This window comes from Melanerpes formicivorus, unplaced genomic scaffold (genome assembly GCF_026170545.1).
Source record: "Melanerpes formicivorus ecotype bairdi unplaced genomic scaffold, bMelFor1.0.p_v2 SCAF_8, whole genome shotgun sequence".
NCBI lineage: Eukaryota > Metazoa > Chordata > Aves > Piciformes > Picidae > Melanerpes > Melanerpes formicivorus.
The window spans coordinates 833276-847151 of NW_027142360.1; the positions used below are offsets into that span (position 1 = coordinate 833276).

General features: G+C 52.0%; 1 protein-coding gene across 2 annotated transcripts in view; it reads right to left on the bottom strand.

The window, feature by feature from the left end:
• Positions 1-13876, bottom strand: part of LOC137442788 (sodium- and chloride-dependent betaine transporter-like) — a 52118-nt gene that overhangs the window by 37458 nt on the left and 784 nt on the right. The window contains exons 1-3 of one of the 2 annotated variants that reach the window (XM_068141776.1): positions 10080-10150; positions 5284-5480; positions 1164-1298 (exon numbers count right to left, since the gene is read on the bottom strand). In XM_068141776.1, the coding sequence (XP_067997877.1) occupies positions 1164-1298; positions 5284-5476 (328 nt within the window). In that variant the 5' untranslated portion in view covers positions 5477-5480; positions 10080-10150. Of the gene's footprint in view, positions 1-1163; positions 1299-5283; positions 5481-10079; positions 10151-13876 lie in introns of those variants that run through there. The other variant, XM_068141775.1, reaches the window with a different exon arrangement.

The window sequence follows — 13876 nt, forward strand, 5'->3', positions numbered from 1 at the left end:
GCAGAGGTTTCTCTGCCTGCAGAACATGGGGAATAAGCTCTGGGAGTTACATTCTTCAGGAGCTGGGAATTTAAGCAGTGGAGTACTATGATGTCATGCTAAATCCCATGCATGGGGAGGTTTAGTTGGATATTAGGAAAAATTTCATTACTAAGAGAGTGGTGAGGTGTTGGAAGAGGCATTCAGGGAGGTGGTGGAGTCCATCCCTGGAGGTGTTCAAGAAGCTGTAGACGTGGGGCTTGAGGATAGAGGTTAGTGGTCATGGTAGCTGGGCTATGGTTGGAGTTGATGATCTTAAAGGTCTTTTCCAGCTGGAGTGATTCTGTGATTCTATGATTAGTATTAATGCAATCAAAAAACCTCCTCCAGGAGCAGTGTTTCTTATACCTGTGCCTCAAGTGCAACCTCAGCTTATACCCAGGCTGCCAGACCAGTGCCTGCAGTGTGATTCCTGGCAGTCTGCAGGGCACCAGTCTGCAACTGCTGACACAGCAGGCCTGGGCACAGCAATGGGCAGGGAAAGTGTCATGAGCTGGTCAGCCTTCCTTGTCCTCTTCTCTCTTGCTCTTGACAGGACAAGAGGAGATGGCCTTATATTGCACCATGGGAAGTTCAGATTGGGTATTGGGAACAAGTCCACCAAAGGGGCTGGGGACAGGCTGAGTCGCCACCCCAGAGGTATTTAAGAGACATGGATGTGGTGCTGAAGGCTGTGGCTTAGCAGGGGACTTCCACTGCTGGTTAGCAGTTGAATTAAATTATCTGAAAGGTCTTTTCCACTCTAAATGATTCTGTGACTCCACAATGCAGTATTTGTCCTGGACTACATGCGGGGGGGGGGGGGTGTACTGACACTTCTATCCTCCTCATGCTTGCTGGCTGTCTTGCTTCTCCTCTCTCCTTGTCCCTGAACATCTCAAAGCAGAGACTATGGCTTGGTTGGACCAGCACAGCTCACAGCCAGCACCAGGCAGCTTCAGTCACCTACAGGTTTGCACTGCCCCTGCACACACAGCAGTTCCCGGGAGGGATAACAGGGCTGGGAGAGAGAGGAAGGGATGGAGAATAAAAGAGAAAGAAAAAGCAGAATATAATTTCCACAAAAGGCTGAGACTCACTAATTGTTAGAAAGTACTGCCAGGAATTGCTGCAGCTTGACTGACCTTCAAAGAGGGGACAGATCTTCCTCCAGGCAGTGACCCCTCCCTGGCTGGTGTACTGCCCCAGCGCCGTCTCCAGGAAGAACAAAGGGATCCCACAGGTGAAGAGGAAGATGAGGTAGGGGATGAGGAAGGCTCCTGCAGAGAGGGTCAGATATTGCCTCAGAAACATCTTTAAAACCTTACCCTCCTTGAAAAAAAACTTACACCCCTTGAAAAGGTCCACAGCTGGGATCAGCTGAATAAACACAAATATTGTTCTGAATTCACTCTGCAACCTCTGCTAAACACAAAGCAAAGCAAAGCAAAGCAAAAGCAAAGCAAAAGCAAAGCAAAGCAAAGCAAAGCAAAGCAAGGCTTCCAAGAGCATCATTTCTCAGAAAACAGCACAAGTGTGGTGTGCCTGGTGCTCCTGCAGGACTTCTGCATTTGGCCTTGGCCAAAACCTAGAGGTAAGAGGCAGCCAGGCAAAGAGATAAAACTGGAGATGTTCTCCCTGCTTCACTCTCCTGACCTCTCTCTAGCTTTGAAGAGGATCAGGCAAGGCAAAAGAAGTCCTTGCTTCACAGAACCACATTTGCTCTGCCTTTCCCAGAAGTCACAGCAGAACTTGGACTTGCCCAGAGGATACAAATCTGGAGCCTGGTGACTTTTCTTGGTAAGTGAGGAATTTGCCAGGGAATTTGCTGGAGATATATTTCATGTTAGATCTGGAAAACTATTTGCACCAAAGGAATGGAAACAGGAGAGGGGCAGCAGACAATCTGCTCAGCATGTTCAAAATGAAGAAGTTTAACTTCTCTTCATTTCTATTTCTTTATTAAACTACAGAGAAATGTCTTACAAATCAGCCTCAAATAGCACTGGAATTAACCACAGAAGAAATGGAAGAGGAAGGGGAGACAGAGCAGGGTTGTTTTTTTCCCAGAAACAATGGCCAACAAACTCAATGCATCAGAAAATACAAAGACATGCTTGGATGCCCTGCTCAGCTCCTTGACATCTTTTATCTTCTTTTTGGTTCTGCTGCCAAACCAAAACACCCAATATTTTCACTGTCCTGCTCAAAACTGCTCCTGAAATCTCAGGTTTGGTGTCAAGCTTCCTTCTGTCAGCTCTCAGCCTTTCTCATCATCTTCAGTGCAGATTTTCCTGCTTCCATCCCCCTCTCCCCGCCCCAGTGGCCATGGTGCCTGCTCTCCTCCCTGGAACAGCTGACTAGGCCCTCTCACACAGTCAACTTTGAGTCACCAGTGCCTCCCACCACCTGGAGAGCATCTCTGCTGTTTACCACCAAGATGAGAGCCTCTTTCTTTCTCAGCCAGACATTGTCCCCCAGGCCCTCTCTTCTCCTGCCAGCTCAGGCATTCATGCTGCAATTCATTCCTGTGACAGTCAGCAACCAGGAAGGCTTCCCCTTGTTTTGAAGCCAGCAATGCTGCAATAATAAGCAACATCCAAAGTTCCCTCAAACACAGCTGTTGCCCTAGCTGCGGGGGACCTGGGGCCGGAGGGAGGGTGGCTGGTTCCCAGCATCAGTCCAGGTCTGCAGGGCAGAGAAGGGGAACTGCGTATGCTGAGCTAGGGGCAGCTGCTCTTTCAGTACTGCAAGACATCTCTATGCCAAATCTGCAAGACAGTTTTGTTGTCCTGCATACAGATGAGCCTTGCAGCAGGTCCCAGTCTCTCTCCTCCAGCACATTTTGTGCTAGGGCTTGATCCATTTTGGTCTCTCAGTAATGAGGGCTCTCTTACACTTCTCATGTCTCTCAGCCTTCTCACAGCAGTCACCAGCTGAAACTCCAGTTGTGACCTCCTCCCCAGTTTGCTTCTCCACTGGAGAAGACTCAACCCTGCAGGAGCCTCCACAACCAGACCCTCTTTCCTCATGAGTGATTAACAGATTCGGGGGGTGAGCAACTGGATCAAATGCTAAAGTGCAACCATAGATAAGTTTACACTTGGTTGCTTTTCAACAAGTTAACACAGTTGGGTTTATCTCTCTCTTTACAGCTTTATAACCATCTTAGTGCATCCAAAGGTGAAGAAAGGTGATGGGACAGCACTCTCCAGTTCAGAGGGCAGAGGGGGAACAGAATGTTGGGGGTTTGCAATTTCAAAGGCTCTTCCAAGGGGGAGAACATCTTTGAGTTAATTGAGCAAGGCTGTGCCTTGTCCTTCTCCTATGAGGACAGATTGAAGGAGTTGGGGCTGTTCAGACTGGAGAAGAGAAGGCTCTGAGGTGGCCTTCCAGTATCTGAAGGGGGCCTACAGGAAGGCTGGGGAGGGACTGCTCAGGATCTCAGGTAGTGATAGGACTAGGGGGAATGGAATGAAGCTGGAGGTGGGGAGATTCAGGCTGGAGGTGAGGAGGAAGTTCTTCCCCATGAGAGTGGTGAAACCCTGGAATGGGTTGTCCAGGGAGGTGGTTGGGGCCCTGTCCCTGGAGGTGTTTAAGCCCAGGCTGGATGAGGCTCTGGGCAGCCTGATCTAGTGTGGGGTGTCCCTGCCCATGGCAGGGGGGCTGGAACTAGATGATCCTTGTGGTCCCTTCTAACCCTGACTGATCCTATGAGATACTATGACATACCATTGGGGCTTGTCAGCCATCTGCTTCCCTAGAGCCAGCAATGTACCTTCCATAGCAGCAGCAGCAGATGCTGCAAAGGCACCGTGTGAGCTGAGGGAAGGACTCTTCTATCCCAGTCTTCCCAAGCCTAGCTTTGTTGGCCTCTGAATCACAGAGTTAAATATTCCAGAGAAGTTTAATTACAGGAAAAAAGTTCCTGAGTAGGTATCTGAAGTGAACAAAAGCAGCCTTGTCACTGACATTAGTTAGCAAGCAGATTGCAAGGACTACTGAAGCAGATACCATAGGCATAAGCTATGCCAAGATACCATCTGAGCTGAGGCAGGACTTCCCCATGCCAAGCCTGGCTCCTCTCTCACAGCACGGCTGCAGGATGTGCTGTTTGCTCAGAGGCACCACCGGTGGTAACTAACCCACCCTGCCCTGACTTGCTCTGGTCGCTCCAGTACGTACCATCAAAGCCTCAGGGAAAGGCACTGGAGGATCTGCAAAAAGCCATCCTAAGGCTCAAGAAAAGCCCAATTCCATTTTCTTTAATCACCCTTTTATCCAACCCCTATTTGGCTCAGAGGAGGCATTGTGCTGACTCCTCTCGATTTAGATAACTTCCAGCGGCAGCACAGCAGACAGGAACCTGGTAGTCCTGGTCTGAGCTGCAGTGGATCAGTCCTACACTGGTGAAAACTCACAGCACCTGGGGAAAGACAGACCTCTGTGGCATGGGCTGCAGAGAAAGCAAGGTTAAAGTGGGGGGAGGGGGGACTCATGACACAGACATGCAAGCCTCAGAGCGTTATTTGAAGGTGTTACTGGAATACAAGAACAGAAGTGGAGTCAGTGCTGTATCTGAGAGGCAATTCAATATTCCTCCCTTTCTTTTATCAAGTTAGATTTTGCTTCACGCTAGTGGTAGTCAATGATTCCCTTTTTATGGCTATGAGAAAAATCTGGGGTTTAACCACCTCACAGTCTTAGTGCAGTGCTATTGGAAAAGGAGACCCACACAAAGAATAAAAGGAAGGGGAATGAAATCCTCCTGGGGATGAGTTTCCCTAGCAGTGGGTTGGCCACTGAGAGAACTGTTCCTGGGCCAGAGATAGCAATGTTGATTCAGGGAGTATCAGGCCTTGGCAGGATGCCTGCATCATCAGAGCCTTTCCTCCTCTGTGACAGGGGTCTGACAGTGACACAGACTCACACAGAGAGTGGGGGAGAGGGAAGGTGCTGATGGTTTTCTGACCACACACAGCGCTTGGTGGTTTTGGAAGACTACCTGTTTCTCAGCATGGCCTTAAGGAGAGCCTAAAGGTCAGTTCCTAAAGGTCAATTTGGCATCCAAAGCTGGGAGAGCTGTTTTGAGAAACAGTACCTGCTAGGCAGCTGCATTCACCCCTCAGTTTTAGTGCCTCCTGGTTTTGACAGGAGGAGAGAATGAGAGAGTGCATATGGGAGCACATCAGGTGCAGGAGAAACGGGCCCAGGCACTTGTCCTGCCTACAGACCTAGGAAAACTCAGTCATGCTGTGAACTTACCACCACCATTCTTGTAGCAGAGATATGGGAACCTCCACACGTTACCCAGACCAATGATCTCCCCAGCCACAGACAGCACAAACTCCATTTTGCTACTCCACTGGCCTCTCTCTTCCATTTCCTCCTTTTTTATCTCTTCAGGAGCTGCAGTGGTCCCATTGGGCTCTCCTTCCTTAGCCACTGCTCTTGTCATGGCTCTGTGGGACAGAGGAAAAAGAGAGGATGTGAAGCAGGGACCTGCTGCTGCAGGACACACCGCTGGAAGGAGGAGGGAGGGCACTAGTCACAGGCACAGACATGTTCCTGGTAGCACCATGGCACTCCCTCATCCTCTGGCAAATGGCTTCTTTAGCATCAGTGTGAAGCATTTTCCCTAGGTTATGGCCGTGTCTTTACTGGAGGGGCAGAGCAACGGTCCCTGGTCCAGTGAGATGGGCCCATGGGCACCATCCCTTCAGTAGACTAATTTGCCCTTCTCCCCCACAACCTCCCTTCCTCATCCTTCCCAGACCTGCAGCCTTAGTGCACCTCCATCTGCCCCTCTGTACCCCGGCCGAAGGCTCTGCATCTGTACTGCTGCTGCAAACCTGACTGGAGCTTTGGCAAGAGCAGCTCAGAGGAAGAGCAAAGGAACTGGAGCCAAAGTGAAACACAGAGGCAGGAGTTTCCCTTGACACAGGTTAAAAGTCTAAACCAGAATGGATGGCCTAGCACTGCAGGAACTGCCAGGAGCACTGCCTTTGCTCCCCTGGACACCAGGCAATACTGCCATGCAGCCTGCAGGCTCAGCAAAACCCACACACAGGTCCCTCTGACCTAGGCTGCCTTCAGTGACCAGCAGGCACGAGCACCAACCCTCCACCTCTGTCCAGCCCTGGAAAGAGCAGAAAGCAAGCAAACAAAGCAAATGGACCTCACACACAGGAGGTGTTTCAGGTCAGGGCAAGGAAGCACTGAGATTGGACAATCTCAGTTATTGCAGGGGAAATGTTAGCCCCAGCCTAGGAAACACAAAGCAAAGCTGCTGCTGGAGGAAGCACTTTAAATGTGACTGGGCCCTTGGGGTGGTACAAGGAAGACATCCTCTGGTCTGCATTAAATCCTGGATTAGATTTAGCATCATCTTAATTAAGTAAAGCTGTTAGAAGGTACAGTTGTCTACCACAGCCAGAGCCCCATAATGGGCTGGCTAATCTCAGGCCAGAGAAGACTAACAGGGACCAGACTCAATCTGTGTTTTGACACTTGGATGTTGTTTACAGGCATCCAGTTATGAGAAGAAACTAAAATACAAAGAGAGAGTGCTCCTTCTGATTTAGCTAAAAATGCCCTCCACAGCTTGTTTGGAGGAAGGCAGGAGGTACAGGAGAGCCCAGCCAGCAAGCACAGACCTAGCACAACTGCTGACAAACTATGTCAAGGAAACCCTGACCCTAGCTGCATCTCACTGGTGGCACAGCTGCATAGATGTTGGCCTTTGAGGGGGTGATTGGTGTCAGTAAGGAACACACTTCCTCATGGCAGGGTTAAGAACCCACACTGGAAACGCCTGTCCAGAGCAGCAGCATCCTTGCTTCCTCTCCCCCCAGCTGAGTGCTAAGCAATCAGGGCTCTGTTCCTTCACAGGAACTTACAGGTTTGTTGTGCTGGTGGTTTGGTAGGTTTTAAATTGCATGTCTGTTAATCCTTCCACATCTCCCAGGGGCCCATCCCGGTCTCCAAGGAGCAGCAGTACCACCCATGCTGCTTGACTCTTCCAGTGCCCCCAGATCTCTGCACCCCTTCAACTCGCTCTTCCCAGGTACAGCTCTGGAGGCAGGGGCCTCTCCCAGTCAGCAACTCATTGATGAGAAAGACCTCATCACCCTTAATACCCTCTACCTGATAGGGTCATCAAACCTATCCATCCAGCTATTGCACAGGGATGATGCACCAGGACCATGATGGCAAACTATTCCCTCCCTCCTTGTGCCTTACTCTCTCTAGTCATAGCTATCTGGGCATAAGCCACCTCACGGGGAGAAGGAACTACCAGGGACTCTGAGCTATCTGGGAATAAAAGCAAGTGTAGTCCTAGCATCTAACTGGCCCAGCAGCCCAGAGACACCATGCCACTTGTTTTGGTGTAGGTTTCACTGAGGCAAGGGAGAAGCAGGAGCAGGAGCTGGTTGGCCACACTTGCATTTCACACAGGACAGGGTCTTTATCCCCACATCTCGTTTGTTTCTATAAGCTGCCCAGTGCAAAGGAAATGATGTCCTAAATGCTGTCTCTCTGGATAGCCCCCCTGGGGCAAAGGCAGACAGCTTCCACTGAACGTTCATCCCAAAACAAGTAGGTTTTAGGCACAGGGCATGTTTATTCCCTCTGCCATCCAAATAAATAAAGGAAATCAGATTTCATAGTGCAATACAGCACAGAACCACAAAATGGCCTGGGCTGGAAGGGACTTCCAAAGGTCACCCAGTCCACCCCCCTCTGCAGTCAGCAGGGACATCCCCAACTAGCTCAGGTTGCCCACAGCCCTGTCCTGCCTCACCTTGAATATCTCCAGGGATGGGGCCTCAACCACCTCCCTGGGCAGCCTGTTCCAGTGTTCCACCACCCTCATGGTGCAGAACTTAGAATCACAGAATTGTCAGGGCTGGAGGGGACCACAAGGCTCATCCAGTTCCACCCCCCCTGCCATGGCCAGGGACACCTCACACTACAGCAGGTCGCTCACAGCCACATCCAGCCTGGCTTTAAAAACCTCTCCAAATGCCCAGGGCAACAACAACCATTGGTCCCCTTCTGCCTTTGTGTGTGTGCTGGTTTTGGGTGGAAGAGAGTTAATTTCCTTCGTGGTAGCTGGTCTGGGGCTGTCTGAGGTTTGTGCTGAAAACAGTGCTGCTAACAGAGGGGAGCAGTGCTCCATGTCTGGGCCTCCCCCTGCTTCTCACTCCACGCTGCCAGCGAGCAGGCTGGGAGTACATGGGAAGCTGGACAGGGCCAGGATGCCAACCCTGATGCACCAAAGGGGTGGTCAACATGTCAGGTCCTCCTGCCACTCTTTCCTCAGGTTCTGAAGTCCAGGCAAGGCTCCTTTCCCCACTGCCAGCTGGCTCATCAGTTGGTTCAGATGCTGCAGCACAGCCTCCTCAGCTCTGAGAGAAGGAGCAGAGCTGCTCACGCTATCAAATGTGAGAGAGCAGGTAACACAGTGCTCAATGAAACTTGTTTGGTCTGGCGCAGTTCTTGGCACATTCCAGTTTGCTGCAGTCCAGGGCACGTTATCAAGTACAATGGTGCTTAGGTCTGGGCTTACTAAGGATACCCTGAGAAGCTGAGAGGACCTGGCTAACTCTTTGTTTTCATTCTTTCAGTGCAAGGTGGCTTCAGGAGCCAGCCTCTCTCCACTAACCTTTCTGGTGTACATATGCTTGTGTCAGCCTCACACCTGGTGTCAGGGGATGATCACCATCAGTGAGTCACCCCCCAACACCTAACCCCAGGAAGGAATGCCCTGAGTGCCAGCCCATGGCCTGAACCCTGGCACCAGCCTCCACCTCAGGCACACCTGGACCAGGGCTTTGGCTTTGCACTTGTCCACTGACCCCTGACCAGGCCAACACAAGGGGCAGAAGCTGAGATGTTGCAGTGGAGAACGGTGCTGTGATGAGCACAGACCAGCAGGCAAGAAGAAGCACTCGTGGCTTCATTTTCCTGTTTTGAAAAGGCAGGAAGCACCCTGGTCATGGAATCCAACCTCTTCCTCTGGGGAAGGTGGTAGGTTAAATGGGTGCCCAAAGTTGGGGCCCTTCATGCCACAAGGTTCAGCTCCTCCCTTCACAGCCAAAGCAAAGCACAACACTGCACACCCCCAGCACATCCCTGCTTGCTTTGCCTGCTGTTCCTCTTGGGAAGCCTCTTCACAACACTCCTGAGCAGCTGATCCTGCTGTGCCTTTGCCCTGTATGCTCTCAGGCCAGATGGAGACTCAACTTCTTGTTTCCAACTAGGAGCAATTTGGGTCTCCACAGCAGCCACAGCCACTCCCTGTTACATTCTCCCCAGCAGGCAGACATTGTCTTCTTCCAGGGGCTGTCCCTCTCCTCAACACACGAGTGCAGAGAGAGACCTTGCCCCTCGCTCTCTGCTTGCAGTTTTATTGCTGTTGCTTCAAAGTTTGGAGGAAGCTCTTCTGAATCCTTTGCTCCCAGCCTTTTTTTTTTTTAACCTCTGCTCTAAAGATTTTCCAACTCTTTAGATGCTGTCAGACACAGTCCACAGCCTACCTCTCTCCTGGACCTGCCCAGCCACTGCCACCACCTTCCCTCCCCAGCTGCCTCTGGCCTCCCCAGGCTCTACTAGAGGTGCCCTGCTGTGTTGTCAAAGCTCAGCACTTTGAGGAGGTGCCTTTCTCCAGGACTCAAGCAGCCTCTGCAGACATCACCCCCAGTATGGCATCTTCCCACGGAGAGGAGGAGGCTGCCCCTGTGTCCAGGGCAACAGCCAGATCTGTATGAAGTGGCACTGGGCTTGGTGCATGGAGGCTGCCACATTTTTCCACATCAAATTTATTCCTAAGAAAATATGGATACCCCTGTACTCTGCCCCCTCCCCAGGAAGGGAGCAGGGAGCACAAAGGCAGACACAGAGACCACACCAACAAGTTCCCAACTTCCCTTCTCCAGAATTTGAATGGCACAGCCCTGTCTCTCCCGAGGCTCAAATTCTACCACCACAGGATCCTTTCAGGGGGCACAAAAGGCAAAGAAAGACAGAGACACCTCTGAAGTGCTGTAGACACTCACTGGTTGAGGCCAATGTGCCAAGTGCACTGTGCAGGGATGCAGGAGCATTTGTTGGCTTTATTGGGGCACAAACTGCAACTCAGGGTGGGGTGGCAGGAACCAGAAAGAAAGGAGAATGGAAGTGTCCTTTGAAAGCAGAACATGGTGGTCTCCTCAGCTTCTCCCAGGGCAAAAAGGCCTTATTCAGGGCTGCTCAGGTGAGATAGAGAACAAGAGATGAGAGAGAAGCTGCCTGGAGTTTTGGCACCAGAAGATGAAGCCATTAAAGATCCTTCTAAAGCCTTTCTTCCCTCAGGCTTACTGCCTGCTCCCTCCTGCCATCACACCGGAGCTCCTGCTGCTGGGAAGGTACCACGCTCATGTGACCTCTCCTGCCGTTTTATCTGAGCAGAGATGAAGGGAGGACACTCTGGAGAGTGAGCAGTGAAACAGGGTGAAAGGTGACCAGAGGTGTCACTAAGAAGCAGTGGATATGAATTCTCAGAGGAAGCACAGCTTTAAAGCACTTGGACGCTGGTAGGGGCTGCCTGAGCTGCAGAAGGCAGCACTGCAGGTGACGCTGCAGGCAGCTGCACTGCATTGATGTTTCTTGGTTTCATCTTGAAACAAGCAGCAGCCAAGCACACCATAAGCTGCTATAATTTAAAGTGGTGAGAGATGAATCAGAAAGCAAGCAGGCTGGGCTGCCTCGCAAAAGGAGGAGCAGGAGGATCCAGATAATTCTCTGGTTGTATAATGTGAGCCCACAGCTAGCTGGCAGCTGGAATCCCTCCTTCCATTTCAGTTCCAGGAGGTGGGGGGGGTTGAACAGAGGCAGAAAATCAGGGGTCAGTGAGGAACAGCAGTGCCAAGATACAGCTTAAGGAGCAAACCTGCTTAGATTAGTGCAAGGGGGGCTGCTGCTGGGGTAGGTCATAGCTGCAAGGCAGACAGGAAAGCAGCAGCAGAAGGAAGTGCCTCCAGCCAGGCTAAGAGCAGCTACATGAACGAGGATGGTTGCCTCATCCATAGAATCACAGAATTGTCAGGGTTGGAAGGGACCTCAAGGCTCAGCCAGTTCCAACCCCCCTGCCATGGCCAGGGACACCTCACACCACAGCAGGTTGCTCACAGCCACATCCAGCCTGGCTGCAAACACCTCCAGGTGTGAGGCTTCCACCACCTCCCTGGGCAACCTGTGCCAGGCTCTCACCACCCTCATGGGCAACAACTTCTTCCTAACATCCAATCTCAATCTACCCATTTCTAGTTTTGCTCCATCCCCCCAGTCCTGAAACTCCCTGACACCCTCAAAAGTCCCTCCCCAGCTTTCTTGTAGGCTCCCCAAATGCTGCTGAAGAATGACTCTTTCCAGCTGCAAAAAGGAGAAATGCAAGGAAAGGTGCAGCAAGAGAACAACTGATCAGGTCTGGGCCAGGAGCCAACATTTAAATACCTCTCATTGAAGCTCGTTGGCTTCTTTACACCCTCTAATTAACTTCCAGGTTGTGTGGGCTGCAGGGCATTCTCAAAGCATCTGTTCTGCGAGGTTCATGGGGCACAGGAGGCTGTCATGAGGATCAGCCCCTGCTCACATTTTCTCCAACGCAAAGTAAGAGCAATGCTTCTGCAGTCAGTGAGTTTGCTGCTTGCTAACACCAGCAAGAGTGAGATCAGAACCAACTGTGAGTTTATTAATGGATCTGCATCTGTGATGTGAGCTGCAAGCATCAGAGAGTCACCCAGCTCGGGAGGGCACCGAGTGGCTCATGCCCTCTACTCTGCTGCCAGGGCAGGGGAACATTCCAGCTACCTAACAGTGGCTGGACTTGCCTGGAGACCAGTGGGAAATCCCTTGGTAAAAGCAGTGCAGCAGTTCTCAGCACCAGTTCAGTCTTGGTGCCTGTGGCTCACCATCTTCCAACCTGGTCTGGTCTATTCTATTCTATTCTATTCTATTCTATTCTATTCTATTCTATTCTATTCTATTCTATTCTATTCTATTCTATTCTATTCTATTCTATTCTATTCCTGCTCTGCTCTAGAGACACACAGGTGGTTTCCTACTTCAGCCTAGAAAAAAAAACAAGACTAACTGATCAAGTCCAGAAATAGGCTCTAGACATGATCAGAAGCCAGCCTTTGCCTGTGCACCAAGCCAGATACTCTCCAGACTTCCACTCCTCTGGCTGTACCCATTGGCAGCAGGAGGCACATCTGCACGCAGCCACGTCAGGACCCCTCTGCTGTCTGGGGCACAGCAGTGACAGGTGTCCAGACACTGCCTCTGAGGAGCCCTACAGCCACCCCCAGGGGCCAGAGGTGCCTGGCAGAGGGCCACAGCTGCAGCAGGTTTTCTCAGAGGCCCTGGTGCGCAGCCCCAGTGGAGACAGCACGGCTCCTGTGCCGGCTGCAGGAGCAGAGCAGGTGAGCGGCACAGAGGCTTAAGCCCATGCTGCTCCAGGACAGCAGGAGCATAGTGGGGCAGCAAGCTGGGGGGCAGCCCAGAAGTGCCCACAGGGGCAGGACAGAGTCCACAGGATGGAGCTTGGTGTTTGCAGGGCTGCTGCCTCACCAGGGCAATAAATTCATGGAGCAAGACACATCTGGCAGTGCTGGGAGGGACAGACGAAAGGAGGGAGGCTGACAGCCCCCAGCACTGCAGCTTGGCTGCTCGCTGCTGACCCAGGGCAGCCTGAGGCTGGAGGCCAAGGGGTTAGGGAAGGTTGGGCAGCAAAGCAGCTACCCTCTGCAGGTGAATGCACAAAAATCCTAACCTCTGCAGTGCCTAAAATCTGAGCCACACAGTTGTTTCGCTGGGGCTGGTGCTTGGGGCAGGAGGGCAGAGAAGGCAGCACCGCAGGCAGCCAGTGACTGCAGGAGTCTGTGGCTCAGGGGCAGGAGAGCAGCACAGTGGATTTGGCATCACACTGCTCTAGGCACTTTTCACTAAGGGCAGGCACACCCTGTCTGACCTCCCAAAAGCACAGCCTGGGGGAGCCACAGGGAGAATGAGTGAAGAGAACTCAAGCAAAACTCCTGTGAAAGGCAAGTGGGATTGTGGCAGGATGCATTACCTCATGCCACCCAGCACAGGGAACAAGAGGAACCAAAAGCTTCTCTGGCAGAGCCCAGTGCCTCAGCACAGATGCATGCCCAGCCATCACAGCAGCCAAGCAGTGCCTCCACAGCGTGACTGTCCTTGCAGTGAATTCAGCCCAGCCACCCTGCTCAGCCGTGGGCTGGGCAGCCACCTGGCTAACCTGGGCAGGCTGAGCCATCTCCAGGCAGTGCAGAGGACAGGGTCTCTCAAGAGAAGCCATGAGAAGCAGATGTGCACACACAAAGACTCTGGCAGCTCAGCACCCCCTTGCTAGCAGCCGTGCTGCGATGCCACCTTGCAGTGTGCTGGGACTGCAGCTCACCTGCACCCTCCCAGGGCAGGGCAGCTGCCCTCCAGCCTGGGGCACCAAACCTTTCCCAGAGGAGCATGGGCAGGTAGAAACACAATGCAGGGCTCATTAGCCTGGCACATCCCATGGCACATCTGCACCCAGGACTCCAGCAAAGCTGGGCTCCTGCAGAGCTGAGAGGTCAGGTCCAAGGTTCAGCCTCTCCTATCAGTGGCTGCCAAGGTGGAAAAACTGGGGCAATGGCATTTCCAGTGGCTTTGGATGAAAGTCCTGCTTAGTGGTGATTACTTCAAAAGCACTGTTGATTTAAGCAGAAGCAGGTCAGGTGTTATGAAACCCTCATGTACTCTGCTGGGGTTTGGTCACAGAAATGCTTCCATCTCCCCAAAGTTTTCTCCTGCACAA